General features: G+C 36.4%; 2 protein-coding genes across 3 annotated transcripts; one reads left to right on the top strand and one right to left on the bottom strand.

Annotated features, from left to right (window-relative positions):
* Window positions 1–161: 161 nt before the first annotated feature.
* On the bottom strand, window positions 162–4118 carry LOC103984612 (uncharacterized). 2 transcript variants are annotated; one of them, XM_009402143.3, is made up of 4 exons: window positions 3978–4118; window positions 2825–2908; window positions 2652–2733; window positions 162–2134 (listed from the first exon to the last, which is right to left on the bottom strand). In XM_009402143.3, exons 2-4 carry the CDS (start codon window positions 2831–2833, stop codon window positions 1971–1973), a joined length of 255 nt encoding a protein of 84 aa, XP_009400418.2. In that variant the 5' UTR covers window positions 2834–2908; window positions 3978–4118; the 3' UTR covers window positions 162–1970. The 2 variants fall into 2 exon arrangements, with proteins under 2 accessions (XP_009400418.2, XP_065032434.1); XM_065176362.1 differs by lacking the exon at window positions 3978–4118 and having other exon boundaries at window positions 2825–3339.
* A 3283-nt stretch (window positions 4119–7401) lies between these two features.
* Window positions 7402–16486, top strand: LOC103984613 (probable LRR receptor-like serine/threonine-protein kinase At1g63430). The gene is made up of 14 exons (XM_065176367.1): window positions 7402–8116; window positions 8194–8304; window positions 8485–8626; window positions 8769–8840; window positions 8941–9084; window positions 9181–9309; window positions 11073–11189; window positions 11270–11338; window positions 12218–12456; window positions 12558–12763; window positions 12839–12971; window positions 13063–13220; window positions 14805–15020; window positions 16089–16486. The coding sequence occupies exons 2-14, from the start codon at window positions 8211–8213 to the stop codon at window positions 16332–16334; spliced, it is 1965 nt and encodes a 654-aa protein (XP_065032439.1). The 5' UTR covers window positions 7402–8116; window positions 8194–8210; the 3' UTR covers window positions 16335–16486.
* Window positions 16487–16895: the final 409 nt, after the last annotated feature.

Below are 16895 nucleotides of genomic sequence, written 5' to 3'. Positions count from 1 at the left end.
GCACAACCAACGCCCTTCTCCAGGATCTTACTGGCAGGATATGGTGGACTGCGATTCCCATAGCACATCGAATCACACATGCCATGACTTCCCTTCTCCTCTGTGCTTGCTTGAATGAATTAACCTTTTGAGTAGGCCACAAACAGATAAAGCAGCAAAGAAGAAGGAACTTATTCCAACTTGTATGAATATTGCAACTTGATCATACACTCCAAAGATGATTTCTTGTCGACAAACCAACAAAGAGCAATAGACAATTTCTCGTGCGCCGGTAATTTTTGAGTCTGAAACAAAAGGACAGATGAAACGATCTAAATATCACAACCACCATCAGCTGATCTCACATCAATTTTTTTTCATGAAGAGACATTTCTTCTTCGAGTTCATATCTTGATTTGGGCCCCCTCCCAGGTTATCTTTGTGTTAGATTTGAAGCGCCGTGCTTGCAAGCAACTCCTGTCGGTAGCTCAACCTTCCCTGTTGTGTTGATAACCTAGCAATCTTCCCTGTGATGTCTGCAAGCTTTGCTGTCTCCAGTCCTGTTGGACTTTTCTTGGAGCTCAGCGGGAGGTGTGAGTTGTACCACGTTGTCTTCCAGCTGGGACCAGCTTCTCATGCCATCGCTTTGCTGAATTAGCTTCAAGTTGGCCATCCACTGTATCTACCCGTAGGTGGTTGATCGCATTATGTTCTTTGTTCTCCAACCTTTGCTGGTTGGTCAAAATTCCTTGATGAACTATCTAATATGTTTGTCAAACCGCTCAAAGCTAGCCTTAGCCCTCGATAACAAGCAACTCTGCCTGTGAGATATAAGGATTGCCTTCTGCCTTTTGGGTCATCACAATAATGTAGAAGCACAATCCTAAAGCATGTTCACTAATCATGGCAGTCGATAACAAGCAAAAGCATACATTAAAAGGTCACTTTACAAAACATTGCGAGAAAGTTATTGAGATTATGCATCTTACGAATCTGACACTTGATAAAGTAAGGGATAGTGAGCAGTAAAGCTACAGGGATTTGTTGGAATTGTTCTCTAAGTATGTTCATGATTGCACCATAAAAGTTGTGCATGTATGATGATTGGCTGAATACTGTATCATCCAACTACTGCTTTTGCTGATGCTTTCTAATTCTTCTTTGGACAACCAGATTTGTGCTGGCACCATAATCCTCTAATTATAGATTATTACTTGTTTGTTGTTTAGAACTTGTACACCTCTCACCTTTTTTGTTCATCACTTTGTGAGGTAGGCCAAAATTGGTGGATACATACCACTCACCGAGTGAAGAAATCACATATTTTAAATGGAATTGGCACGAAATTAATTAGTTTACGATACATCCACCCAAGATAAAAAAAAAATATCAGATGTCGAATTCGACTAGCATCTATTCTATATGATGAATTCACCTGAGCAAAGTATTTTCTTTTGTTTGATGCATTCGTCCGACGGACCATTTAATCATTTTTTAACATAGTATTAATGGTTGAGGTCTTAAAATAAATATTTTCTTCAAGATCCTGAAATAACCAAAAATAAGTTGAGGTCCTAAAATCGTTTATTGGTAGGATAAAATTTCAAGATCCTAGCTTGATCCCAACTATCATGATCTTTACCGGTTTGCATGATTCACACCTTTTGCTTGCTTATTGGAAGCCAAAGCATAATATGCACACATTGGGATCAGTAAAAGAAGCTGAAAATTTCCTGATTCTATCTATCAAAATAAAATAAAAATCAGTTCTCAGTTTACTTCTTTTTTTTTTCTCCAAGCAATAAGCTAAATTTTACTTACTACATCGAAATCGAAGGTGATTGCATATGTTCTCATCCGAGCAAACCAAAACATCAAGATCTAGAGGCCAACCTTCCCTCCTTGGTCAAGAACATTTGATGGCTTCCATCCATATCAGAAACTTCTCGGTTTGCCATGAGAAAGAACTAAGGTTTCCACATTGCAGTGAACTATTTCTTCCCTTCATTTTGTTCTTTCTGTTCTTCACCTGTTTCTACCGATGCTACTTCAAACTTTCCAAATTTCTTCAACCTCTTCGCGATTGCTATTATGTCCATCTCACCTGTGATGGTTAACTTCTGTTCCTTAAAATCAGCAGCTATCGTATCAACTCCTGAACCCAAAATCACATATCAATGCATCACTGCATCTGTTCCTTGAAACAAAAAAGTTGACATGAATACAAAGATACCATCTTTCACTACTTGATTCTGCGCTAAGGTTAGAGCTGAACGACAAGCTTTCATTTGAAGTGATTTTCTTCAAATGTTGTTCTCTCTTTTTCAAGCAATAGCTTTGCATTTATGAGTTTTGTGCAGATTCGAGATCGAATTTTGGTAAGAATCATAAATTAAAATACACTTGAATTTTGGTAAGAATCATAAAACGCTGAAGCTAAACTTTGGTAAGAAAGATGATTACCATTCAATATATGCAGGAATGTTTATAGCATGAACTCTAATAAAGAAATTCCAATATCTTATTCATGATGGGTATTTGTCAGGAAACTGTAGCTACCATGATGAGGTGTTCTTTCTAAGTGAAGAATCGAGCAATTCTTCTTTGTTCACCATTAAACACTAAAATGAAGGGTAACCGTACATCATCATCAGCTAGAAAGGGAGTAGTACCATGGATATCAGCAACAGCTTCCATGACTCTTTGCTTTGACTTCACATCAACCAGCGCTGAAACCGTGAACACCACCTTTTGCTGTTTAAACATTAGAAAACACAGCTAAGAATGAGATTAAAGAAAGCTCAGAATGCCAAAAGATGAACTTTGAAGCCTGAATGATACATACTTGTGCCATCTGGAGAGGATGATGTGCAACTTGCTTGCAGAATGCTTTCTTTACGCTGAAAGAGTTGCTACAGCCTAGTTGTAGCTGATCAAAGAGATGAGATTTTATAGCTCAGGAACTTGGTCATCATCCTCCTCCAGTAACATGTAATTGATGTTTGTCATCATGGGATAATTAACCTTTTAACTTTATTGATTTGTCGGATCATATACGATTCTAATTAATATTTACTCATCGAATCAACATATACTAAATCAGTCAGTTGGGCTGACATTGTTATATCGAATCATAGGACACTTGGTGTCGAATTGGTCCATTAACTTCGTTGAGCCTAATCTGATTGTAATATGGTTCATATCTATCTTAACAAAAGCTATATCAGAAGAGTCTAAATTGTATTGTGTAGCTTATACAAACATATGCTACACAGAATAAGAATCTACTTAAATTTCCTACTTTTTGTGTTCTTTTCAGTTTGTATATCAACAAGTTCCAACCATTAACTCTTCTTTTCCAAAAGCAAGCATTCCTGCACATTGAAACAGGTAATTTGGTAGAACTTCTATTTCACTAAAATGAAGACTTTGACTATTTGATAGGAAGGATCAAATCTCATTCTCATTATTTACCTTTTGTAAAAAAAATAATATTTTTGAACTCAAAAACAATGTGATAAAGCTATGTTCTTCAATGGTATAGTCATGAAATTGTTATTTATTTTTCTTGCAATTCATCTCTCTGCACAGATTCAATAGTACCACAAAGTAGATGGAGGTTGAAGGTACTAAAGTCAGTATATTCTTCACACTGGCCATGAAAGCATACTCATCAAACATGATAATTAAGTTGCAAAACCTTATAATATGATGGAATTGAGCTCTTTTCGGTGCATATTTTTCTTCTTACTCCGTTAAGAGGAGAGGGAGTTTCCTTGTTCTTACATAAAACCCACATAGAGTGCCAAGAATATAGTAAGATCTTTTAGAAGGTTGAATGCATAAATTGAATTTTTTTTGTTTGGTACAAAGGGTAAGTGGTAAATGCAAGATTTGAGTTTAGGCCTTAGTGATGAATTGTCAGTCTTTACAAGCTATCTAACAAAAGATCACACAGACAATGAAAAACAATCAAGGAAAGACAAAAGGATTCTTACCTTCTTTTGTGATGTCACAAAAGGATAGATTTCTCTCTCCTCAAAACCCAAGCTCTAACTCTATTTGATGGCTTGACATGAGAGGAGTCAAAGGGTATATATAGCTTAAAAATATTCTCTCTCCTCTAAACCTTATCCCTCACTCCCTTTGACGGCCTAAGAGATGAGAGACATGGGGTCTTTATAGGGTAGAAATCTCAACCCTTCTCAAAACTCTAACGTTAAACCTATTTGAAATCCTAACTCGAGTTAAATCTCCATAATACCCATAGTTAGAAACTTTAGTATAACAATGTTAGTTTCTTTGGGGTAACACTGCAACAGATCACACATATTAAAATGATAACAAAGGGCCATTGCCAGATTCTCTTTCTCTAAGCCCCAAAAGGTACAGAAAAAGAAAACCACAGATGGTCAATTCCTCTAAACAAGTCGGAAGAACAGGAGATGTGGGCATCCCTTTCAATTGTTTGCATTTGTTATTGACCAAGAGATTCAAGACTCAGAGTAGGTATTACCTCTCTGTCATCAGTAATCAGCTGAGGCTTTTCAAACACAGCTTAGTATCATCCACCTTTTCTTGAAGCTTCTTCTGAAAGCTCCCACGCAATAATACTTGGTAGATGGGATGAAGTCTTATGGTGCTTTCATTCTTATGGTAAAAATAAGATTTGAGAATGAGAAGTTGATTTATTTATCTTTTTCAAAAAATAAGATGGGATCCAAGCTAAGGATCTTATAATAAATTATCAAGTTTTTACCAGCAAATTTATATATTGTCTCATCAGCATCTCATTATATTTTGATAAATGACTTCTCTTAGATTTTTCTTTCACTATTCTCTTAGCACAGCTTGTGACAAAGAGAGTCAGCTCAAGAAATTGTTTTCCTCCATTACTATTGAACTAGAAAAATTAAAGAGCATAATTACTTGCTGCAAAGAGGAATCACTAGAATTTTGATTTTTTTATAAAAGGTAAATGATAAAGACGAAAATCGAGTATGAGACTTACGATGATAATCTATTAAAGTCTTTACTAATTAACAACTTAAAAAAATTGTGTTCATGTTTTTTCTCTTCTTTTTTCTTTTTGGTTGGATATTAGATCATGTTGTCTTTTGGGATTTAATATTATACAACACAGAAGCAAAGCAGGATATATATCCACTCGCAGACTATTAATAAAAATAATAAATATATAATGATATATTATTCAAAAAAAGAGAAAAATAAAAGCAAATGCAATATAAATAACATATTATCATAATCAATTTTTGTGGAAGGCAAATTATAGGGGAGGAATTACGAATTCTATCGATCTCTTATTGGTTATAAATATATAATCATATGGTTATCTATAATAGGTATAAAATCTAAATAATATGTTTCCTAATATATACAAAATATGTTCACACCTAAACAGACCTGTTCATACTAAAAAATATATCTTCACATCAAAGAGGATCTCAATCAGATACAGTAAATTCCTTTTCTTGATTTGTGAAGAGAGTTTTCTAGACCATTATGCCCCAATGAGATGGTTCTTCCATCAGAGATACCAACCAATCTTATCAGAAGAGAGATGAATGACCGATAAGATAATGACTTAGTCATGATGTCAGCTATTTGATCCTTAATGGAAATAAAGTTTGAAGAGATGTCGAAGGTAATAATCTATCTTATCTGCATTGTTTGACATCAAGAAAGTAATCCACTGTCAATTGTTCTTGGCGTGTGAGGCTGGATCAGGAAGAATGGAGTGAAACGCTGGCACACTTGTTTGACTTTTTGTTCCTATTGGAAGGGCAATGAAAGGGAAAACTTCACTGTTCCAAATCAAGCAAAGGTGAAGACAGTTGCAGCAATTAATGCCCAAACTCACGGGGTATATATGAACCAAAGCTTGACAGCTGCGGCATTAAATCTTCAAGCACTGCAGCGAGTGGCACAGACAACTTGGGACCGAGTTTATCTTTTGGTACACGAAGTAAGAAAGAACAGAGAAGGCGTTCATTTAAGAGACAGTCGGCCAAACGTCGCTTGTAGGAATAAGACTTGTGCTTTGATCATTGTAATGTCCGATACATATAATTTACTTTTGGGTGAATCTCGATGTCATGGTAATCAGATAGATACTCACTAAGCTTAGTATTGAATACTCTCTCAAACAAAAGAGCAAAAGCATCAAAATGAAGAATTGACAAGTAAAACGATAGTGTAATTTTGGCTGTTGGGGTCTTTTTGTTACCGTAGAATATGAATGCTGTGAATCGAAAGATCTTTGGTAAACATCATAGCACTGGCCAATCCACAATGGTGGTTGATGCTGGTTGAGGTCTTGCAAACACTTGAAAGGTACATGAGGGGTGATGTGGGAGAATGAGATCATTGAGCCTTGGATTGTTATGTGGAGTTTGTTTTCTAATGCATATTTTAATCTAGCTAGACAAAAGAGCATCCTGATTTGACCAGGTGAAGGGAACAACCCATCTACCATGTCTGTTTCTACAAAATAAAGCAAGGAAGAAGGATGGGAACTCATGGCAGACTCTGTGGCTATGATGTTTAACCTAAGAAACAAGTGGCTTAGCTTCAACATTGATGAACACAGGTAAGGAGGTACTCGGTGGTCCAAGTTTGCTGACCTTTCATTGAATCCTGTCCAGGCTTTTTCACTCTTTGAAGTGTTATGCTTGGAAGTATCCAACAGGGAGTGCATGTTTAAACCTGAATCAAGGGTAACAGGGATACGAATCTTAGCACCGAACTGTTCCTGCAGAAGTTTGAGCCCAGTGACATGTGTCTTTGCAGTCATTCACGAGGTTCAGAAGACATTCTGACTCATTCACGAGGTTCAGATCTCATCTTGCTCCATCTGAAAGGATATTTCCTTGTACATCTTTCTCGATTCACTCTGGTTGGAGAGAAGTAAGTGGCATGTGGGACTCTCTCTCATCATTATCCAACAGTTCTGCCGGAGACTGGCTGGATGAGATGTCAGCTTTTATGGTGAAAGGTGATGGATTCTCATATCATTGAACAAGACTATTAATGATGAAGATTGATGCGCTTGTGATGTCAAACTGGCCTACCAGGTTGAAGTATCAGTCTTACTAGTTTATGAACTGTCTGAAATGGTCATTGGTTACTTTCAGAAATCTCCTCCTGCTTTTTCTCTTTTACTTTGACTTTCCAATTTTCTTGCTTTTAAGGTTGGGGTATTTACTCATTCATAAGATATGATCAGTTGAATCAGAGCATTGAAGGCACTTAATTACCATATAATGACTCCAACAGTAGGTTTCTTCTTGTTGTTCCATCAAGCTAACAGTCTGAGGCCTGAGTTGTCTCTAATGGTCATTGATGTGTCTGGCAAGGAAACAAGCAAGAGACTGCTCATGGTTCTTCCAAGCCATGAGAAGCTTCAGCCTTCGAGCAAGAGGTTTCAGTAAAGCTGATATGGTGAAGACAGTGGTCACTACAATCGCTACCTACCAAGTTCATCTACAATCTCCTTCAGGACACAGACAACACTTACTAGGTGACACAACAGATGTTTGAGATCATTGTGCAGCGACGCAAAATACCTACACAGAATCCAAGGAGTGAACAAGAGCCTAGATATAAGCATGGCATCGTGTTTTCTCAGTCATTCTTCTTCTCATGCTATTGCATATGATGGAATGCTTGCTATCCAAGAAGTTATGACCTTAATCAGTATACAGTGTCCGTCAAAGAAGAGCTTCAACATCAGTGGATGATACTACATGTGAAGAAGGAAATGTAACTCAACAGGATCCACCAGAGAATCTCAGAGCCAACGATAGCCAAGACATGGATCTTCCATGGCAGGTCTTTCTGAGCACTTCTTGAATGTGTTTGACCCGAGGCTGGTCTTTGCTCTCCCCCAGCAAGGTTTAATCTTTCTTGGGACCAGCAAAACATTCGACAGTCCAGAGTCACACTCCCTTCCTCCCATATATCTTTATCTTGCACTTTCGCTTCCCTACCAACTCCCCCCCTCACGCAGGTCTTCTCTTTTTACCTCTTCCACCATCTACTTTTCTTGAAGAAATGTCTCGTCTCATGTGTCGCTCCTCTCGCACCGGAGTTCCTCTCCTCTCTGGTTTCATCTGAGGTGCTAGTCCCCTCTTCATTGTCTCTTTTTGTTCTCTCCTGACAAGGTTCAGGTGTTGATCTTTCGGAGATTTTAAGGTTGACGGCAACAAAATATGGTGAGATTGGTTGGGTATCGAGAGCTGCTTCCTTTTCTTGCTTTCGCATCGGGGTTTCTCTTCCTGCCTACGGGGTCGTTTGCTGATGAGGGTACGCTCCTTTGTTTACCCTTCTTTTGTGCTTTTAGGCGGAGCTTTTGTATTGGTGTGTCTCGATTTGCTTGAAGATTTGCAATTGGGGTTCGGAAATATGGCATCAAAATCCAATCTTGAGAAGAATTTTTGAGGTTGGAAATTCCTTTGCTAATGGAGTTCTTGGAAACCTTTACAGTTACTGCTCTCGAAGCTTTCAGGAAAGCCATATATGAAGACCCCCTCTCGAGGTTGTCTGACTGGAATCCCCACGATCTAAATCCTTGCAACTGGACTGGCATCAAATGCTCAAGCCCTCCTCAGAATATTGTGATTTCCATGTAAGAAGTACCAGGAAGTCAGAATCAAATTCAGCAGCAAAACTTGTACTTTTGCAAGCGTATATGCACTTGATAAGTCTTCAATCATTCGGTGTCTTTAAACCTTGCCTATTGTAGTGTCAATTTTGACCTGGATTTGCAGAAACCTCTCCTCTTCGTCTTTGAAAGGATTTCTAGCTCCGCAGCTTGGCTCGCTGCAATGGTTGCAAGAATTGTATGTGTTTCCTTTTGCTACTTACTTTTGTCTGGAAACAATACATTCGGGAATTATGCAAAATTTTGATGGCTACCTGTGATTTCTCGCCCTTGTGCAGAGTTTTGGATAACAACTTGCTTATGGGAACCATACCATATCAACTAAGCACATTAACAAACCTTATTATGTTGAATTTGAGTGTAAATGAACTCTCAGGACCCATTCCTCCAGAAATTGGAAATTTGACCAGCATTACAAAAATGTATGAAGTAAATTCTCTGCAAAAATTTAGTCTGACTACTACATTTATACTATTTCCTTATTTCTCTAATTTATTCTGGTGTTGTATCATGTATAGAGATCTTCATTCTAATAGATTGAATGGTTATATACCCCCGGAGCTCGGAGATTTGACTAAACTATTTGAGTTGCGGTTAGATAGGAACAAGCTCAGTGGAGTTATTCCTGCGAGCAATGTTTCAAACATGTAAGTGATGAATTCTTGTACTATATTTTGAGATATTTTATGAAATGTTGCATTTTGAGATCCGCAGCTCAGTTTCAAGCGTAGGTGTTCCTCCCATTGCCATTTGCTTGGTCTTTTAATTTAAAGAATGAAGCTCTATATATTGCCATTTAAATACATAATTAAGAATGTAAAGAAGATGTATTTATTTGAATCATAGTTCTCATAAAATATTATATTTTTCAGGATATGATATCATGGCCTAGACTAAATAAAACTAGTGACCTATTAGTTTGTATATTATAGGCGTAAAATCCTGTAGCTAAAATTCTCAATTTCTGTTTATTTGCAATAGACCTCTTACGTACAAAATCATCTCATCAAGAACTACCTGTGTGGGAATACTGGATACACAATCTCTCTTACTTAAAAGTCCTGACATTCTCAGACCCAAAACAGTACAAAATACCTTACATGCAGCATATGAAGTCCACAGTCCAATGATGGCTCCATCTAATCTTTTCCATATTGAATTGAAAATGATTTCTGATGGGTATATAAGACTGGATGTGTTTGTTTCTAATAAAATTTTGGTCCATGTGGTCAAAAGCCGATTATATTGTATTGCTATGTCGATGAGACCATCAAGTTGGTTTGTGAGAATTGGTATTAGAGAAAACCTAGTACTACAGGTATAGTGAAATTGTCCAAGTAAGAACTACTCTTGGACGGTACAAGAAGCATATATCAACATGGAGTTTTGAGTCACTATTGGACGGTGCAAGAGGCACATAATATTGTAGAGTTACCACTTCACCATGAGCTTCACATGTTGCCTACTAGGTTATAATTTTGGATTGTGTTTCATATTAATGTGCATATGAAGCCTTTGGGTGGGGGTGACTATGATGCCCCAGTAAGCCCATAATGAAAATTGATGATGGTCTGGATTAGTACAAAGGGATGGATATGAAGCTGGTTGTGAGACTTTTTCTAGAGAATGACATGTTTATAAGCCTTAATAGCTTAATACTCATAATTGAACAAAACGAATATGTTAAGTAACAATGAACCTTAAACTTTCTTCTAAAAGATTTTCACCCAAAATAAATGAAAAGGAAAGCTTGAAATTTTGTGATAATTGCAGCATCGAAAGTTTAAGCAGAGGACATGAGTTGCTAATTGCATTATGATGAGGGGAATGTTATGCAAATGAAGGGAGTGATGGCATCATGACTACAAGATATTGACGGTATTTGGAACTGACAAAGTGGCTTTGATTGGTAGACTGATTGACTGTCTAAACACAGAATAGTCAAGGCTACATAAATCTTTAATTATAGATGAAAGAAATACATTATACTAGTTTGGAATTACAACAGACTACAACCAAAATTTTACTGTTAGCAAGATTTCACTTTCTGTATTACTAGCCTGTACTAACCACAATGGCACGGTGTCTGCCATTGGTACAATGCCAAATTTCAAATAATTGTTTGCTTATATATCCAAAATCTTGACATGTTAAAAGTATGACCTTAATTAAATGAGATATAATCTATGTGATATAATAAGAAAATGTAGCTTGTCTCATTTTCCTAGAGGCATGATACCTACATTTTTCATTTCAACAAACATTTTTTGACTGTTCAGAGTTCAGAGTTCTTTTGGTTTTGAACCTTGGATTAATGTGAAGCTCAGTTTTTTAATTGGATTCCAGCTGATGTCTCATTCATTTATATTTGGAAAAATTTTGATGGCTACTTGATAACTTCTTTGTTTAGGCTTGCTTCTCAGGAAAAGGGCTCAGGTTTATGCCAATTAACTCACTTAGGAGTTGGAGATTTCTCATACAACTTTTTGGTCGGCAAAATTCCCTCTTGCCTGGACTATCTTCCAAGGTCCACAGTCATGGATTATCAGTTATTTCCTTCAAATTATTTATGTCAACTTGATCTGTTCTTTTCTATTCTTTCTGCAGATCAAATTTTCAAGGAAATTGCTTTGATGTTGATGGCTCTGTCTTTCAGCGATCTGCTCAACAATGTAGGTTTTAAATTTTAGACCCTTCGACTGAAAAAAAGTTTCCATGGAGGTGAACATAACCACTTTGGGGACAAAACAGTTACTAAAAGTTCTTCCGTAAAATTCCATACAAGATAAAGCATGATTTAGAGTAAACTGAAAAGAAAATCTTGATGAGAAACTTATTAATGTTTGCTCTATAACAAAGTTATGCAGCATGCTCATTACCTTTCTTATCCTCGCTCTACATATAGTATTTTATACAAAATCTACCTAGATCAATGCCAGATGTTTTTTTTTTTTTAACTTTATTGTTCTTTTGTTTATTTCTTATAATTTTATTGCCAACATCTTTCTTGCACAACTCATTTTATGTTTTAGAATGCCTGTGCATGAGGCCCTGATCAGCCAGTAACAGGTTCTTGGCCAGTACTCTTTTTCCATTTCAATCTCTTGAAATGCATATGATAGTGATGTCCTTCTATCTTCTTTTCCAAAAGAAATGCATCTCAAGTAGACACGACTTTAAAATTTTAACTCGTCTTGGATACTTAAATTTCCTGAATTAAAACCATAACATTTATAGAATTTGGCACTAGAATTAATATACTGACCTAATAAGTTGGAGCCTCAGATCACTAGAATTTGTCTTTGTCATTTCCTAAATGGTTTTTACACCTAAATGGACTGTGTCTGTGTCTGTCAATTTTGGCACTAGAATTTGCTCATCGTTTAGTCATTTCCTAAATGGTTTTTTACACCTAACATGCTAGACTATGTGTCTTTGTGTGTCAGCATGCAAATTTCTGCATCTCGAGTATTTTGATAAGTTCCTAACCAGTCAATAGCTCTGTTGTGACAAAATGCGTTTAGTTGATGAATTGCTGTTTTTCATATTAGGTAGCTCAGTGAATATCCTGGACTCAGACGGAGATTCTAAAAGGAATTACCCTGAGAGGCTTAAGCACAAGAAACCTTCACAACCGTTTTGGCTTCTGATTCTGGAAATTGCTACTGGAGTTCTTGTTCTTGTTTTCCTGATTACATGCATGGCCACTGCCTGTAACAGATGCAAAAGAAAATCTTATCTTCTCTCATGGAGAAAAATCCCAAGTTGGAATGACCACACAGCATTATCAATTGGTTAGAATCTGTGTTCTACTTGTTCAGTGTTGTTATTCTTTGTTATTTGCATTGAGATAAAATGAATATACCATGATGGTGGATGATATTTGTTTATGCAGATCCTGACTTGTTGAAAAATGTTTTGAGAATAAGCTACCAAGAAATTGAGGCAGCTTGTGAGGATTTTAGTAACGTAATTGGATCTTCTCTGTATAATCTAGTTTACAAAGGCACTATGAAGAATGGGCCTGAAATCGCTGTAATATCACTTTGTATTTCAGGAGACCAGTGGACTAGCTCTCATGAGCTTTACTTTGAAACTGAGGTATATTCTAACAAAGGAAAGCTTTGAACTCCAGAATGTAAAGTAATTATTCTGAATTACCATTGTATTCTTCAGGTTGCAACTCAGTCTAAAATAATTCATGAGAACACAGCGAAATTTCTTGGTTACTGCCAAGAAGGTGACCCATTTTCTAGAATGCTCGTCTTTGAATATGCATCAAATGGAACACTGTATGAGCATATTCATTGTGAGTTGAGAAGATCAACTTAATTATATTTCCTAGATTCATTACCTTAACATGATTTGGATGTTAAATATATACTTTTGTTTCTCCTTAGATGGTGATGGGTGCCAGTTATCTTGGCTCAGACGCACAAAAATTGCCATTGGTATTGCTCGTGGACTAAGATATTTACATACCGAACTTCAGCCTCCATTCACAATAGCAGAATTAACTTCCAGTACAGTATACCTCACTGAAGATTTTTCTCCTAAGGTATTTATCATTTTTTAATTTTTTTTTAAAAATTACTAGTTAATAATACACGAGTTTTCAAAGAGAAAAGTGAAATATCTTAAATTTTGAAATACGGATTTTTGTCAGATTTTAATCTGAGATTCTGACATGATGCATCTATATAATGGGCTGGAATCAAGTTGCCATTTTAGTTGTTGCCTGAATTAGATAAATTTTATTTATATATAAATAGATGTATGTTTTTTAACTGATCAATTAAGTTACATATCCACTCTCTTAACAAATAAGTTGCTGTTTCATTGGGTTTATGTGGATAGTTGATACCCTCAAGTACTCCTGTATACCTTTTTGGGCAATGGATCTTTCAGTAAATTCACTGTCTTTGAAACTTGTAGGATTTGACTCTTACCAGTGTAGCAGTGTAATGAGAACATTTTTGGATAGACTGGTAAACGTTATACTCATGGTTTGCAATACCATACCGTATCACTTGGTATGGGCGGTATGTATTGGTTCGATAGAGGACTGTTACAAGCGGTACATGTTAGTATACTATGTGTCGGTCTGCTCGGTACAGCTCGGTACGTATTATACTGATAGCTGATCAGTATACCGACATGGTACGATATTCGGAACCTTGGTTATACCCACCTTTAACATGTGCATGAATTGTATTAATACTCTTCACTGTGGTAGGCATTTAGAAACTTCATTAGTTCTACAATAACAAAAGCTGCTGAGTGTACAAAAAGAGTCCTTGCATCAACTTGAACAAGTTTTGGAGTTTGACTCTGAAGCAGTTATTCTCCACAAACTTTCGTAGGATGGTAGAAACCTAACTTATTTTTTGCTCTAATTGCTGAGGCCACTCAGTGAAGATCCAGGCATCATATTGTATTGTTTTCCTTTTCCCTTCTTCTCTCACTTGTGCATGTTGTTTTTCTTACCATATAACTCAAGTGATTCAACCATGCTGACCACAATATGTCGTAATTATAATTATGGTGTTCTAATGAAACCATCCCATGCTGGTCTGAGAGTGTTTGGTGGATGAGGTGGAACTTAGTTGTGAGAAGACAAATATATTGAATTAGTAATCTACTCAGTACTGCTTTTGAACTTGATTCTTAAAATTGATTTACATTGAAAATCAATTTCTTATGATCCCTGTTACTTTGACTTGGCTTACAGCTGACTCAACCACATGTTGTTGAAATGTTGTGTTCTGTTTACAGTGTTAGATACAAGAAATTTGATGTCAAGCTGTTGCCAAAGCTTAGGGATAGTAGTGGCAACAATTTGTGCATTTTGATACTAGATTCAGATTTTTGTGATTGACCATGATAATTTCTTTTTTAATTGAATTGAAAGATTGTCCTTGTTATGTAAATATAGGGACTCAGATAATCCATCACTGATTCTATCTTTACAAGTGTGGTACATCTGTACTCTGATAGCTGGTTCGACCACAAAAATTTCTGCTACTTGTCAGATGGTTTAAGAATCATCGAACATGTTTGACTTCCCTCATCACATATGGGCATATAGGTTATTGTTGGATGAATTTATTAAGCTAGCTAACTTTTCTCTTTGCACGTGCAGTTGGTTGATTTTGAGAGATGGAAGAACATTTTCTTGAAATCAAGAACGCATTCTGGATATGTCACGAGTGGAGGTTCACTAAATGGCTCTGTGGATTCTCTTAAAAGCCAGTTTTTGGATGTCCAGGGGAATATATATGCGTTTGGGGTAATTTTACTAGAATTAATAAGTGGAAGACCAGCATACTGCAAAGAAAGAGGTTCCTTGTTGGATTGGGTAAGGAGAATATGCTGGTGTCTCATGCAACAATCATGAATCAATTGTTTTCATGGAACCGACATGGCTTGATCCTTTTTTGCAGGAAAAGAAAACACTTGAAAAAACATCTAAAATTTTCATTTGAACTGAATGCTTATTTATCTGATAGCAAAAGCATTTAACTGAAAAGTTCAAATGCATCTGGTGCATTTGACGCTTTAAAAAGCATCGAATGCAATATAGTCAGTTATCAACTGTGATTGCACATAGGCTATGTTCACTTCACTGCATCCATGATTACACAAGCATGCAAATAGAAAGGAATGAATAAAAAAATAGGAATATAAATGAAAGGAACGATCATACTGGCTTGAGAATTCAATATTTGGTCACTCGGTTCATATTTCTGAATTTGACATGTGCAACAGTTCCCTGGGGACTTTGTCAAATGGAAGTGGTCCAAGTCAGAACCATGAATGCTTGATAAAGATATTGCAAAAATAATTAATCTATATGTTGGCTCTTTGCTAATGTGCAAAACCTTTATCTTCAACACTTTATCATTCAAATTAGACTAGATTTTGCCATGGTCAAATGATCAATTGCTTACCAACTTCATGTATAGCATATTAGTGCATATCACTGTGGTCTGATTTTAACACTTGTGGACAATATGAGATCTGGAACTTGCCACATAGACTAACAGTGTTAACACAGTAGCTGACATGTTGGAGTTATGTCCACGAGTGTCATTCTTTCTTTTAGTTATGTTCTTTAGCTTCTAATACTTGATGCTTGGATCTGGTTAGCAGCATCTAAAAAATAGAATTTGTAAAATCATGTTCACTAAAAATGTTGACATTTCTTTATTTGATTGTATATACCCTCCACTCTAGTCTATTGCTCTCTTGATTCTTAAGCTAGTATTTTGTCGTGTTTAATAGCCTCCCAGGTCTTTCAGCACTGTTAATTCTGGATAACTAAGGGCATATTGTCTACATAATACTATTGTGTTTTCTTTCTTCATCTGGTTTGTGTAATGAGCTATAAAGAAGCTAATATGCAGTATTGTCCCTTGTTCTGTAGGCTATGAAGTACTTAGACAATCCAGAAGAAAGAGGCAAGCTAGTAGACCCTCAGCTCAAAAAGGTCAAGCCTGAAGACCTGGCGATAATATGCAATGTGATAAGTCTTTGCCTTGAACCCGAACCATCAAAGAGGCCATCGATGCAGATAATAGCTGCTCTGTTGGAAGATGGTATCGACGTCACGGTTACTGCCATGCTCAAGGAATATCCTTTGGCATGGGCAGAGCTCGCAGTAGCATCATAGTTTGGAGGCAATCTTACTGTACAGTTGAAGTTTAAATGAGAAAATAACCTTTTTATACAAAATTTTCTTGTAGGACTTTTTTTCCTTTATCAGTTGATCTGTGACAGTGATTGAATAGAGATTGAAAACAGAAAAGGAGAACAGTTATTTCATATCAGAAGTTTCATGCATTTATTGCTTGATGGTGTGCCTATTGTGGTTTAATGCACATCATTTGTAAAAGCCATGAATATGTGGTCATGAGATTTTTCATGTCATTTGCCTGCTTTCGTTCTCTGCTAATTTAGATTAAATAAGCAATATTAGGCAACTATCACAGACCTCATTGCTAGTTAATTTGGCAAGTTCTACATGATTGTCTTGGCTTTTCCAATATCATATTTTAACTATTTAATCCATGCCAAATTTGACATTGGAGTGCAATGCATACACTCGTGACATGCCATGATAGTTCTTTTTTCTGTTTTCTGTACTTGACAGTGATTTCTGATATAAGAAGCCAGCATCAGATGTTGACCATCTCAACCAATAGTATCATCTTCTTTTATCTGTCATTACTTT

This window comes from Musa acuminata, unplaced genomic scaffold, assembly GCF_036884655.1.
Source record: "Musa acuminata AAA Group cultivar baxijiao unplaced genomic scaffold, Cavendish_Baxijiao_AAA HiC_scaffold_481, whole genome shotgun sequence".
NCBI lineage: Eukaryota > Viridiplantae > Streptophyta > Magnoliopsida > Zingiberales > Musaceae > Musa > Musa acuminata.
Note: the sequence above shows the minus strand (reverse complement) of the source record. Positions and strands in the feature narration are given on the sequence as shown.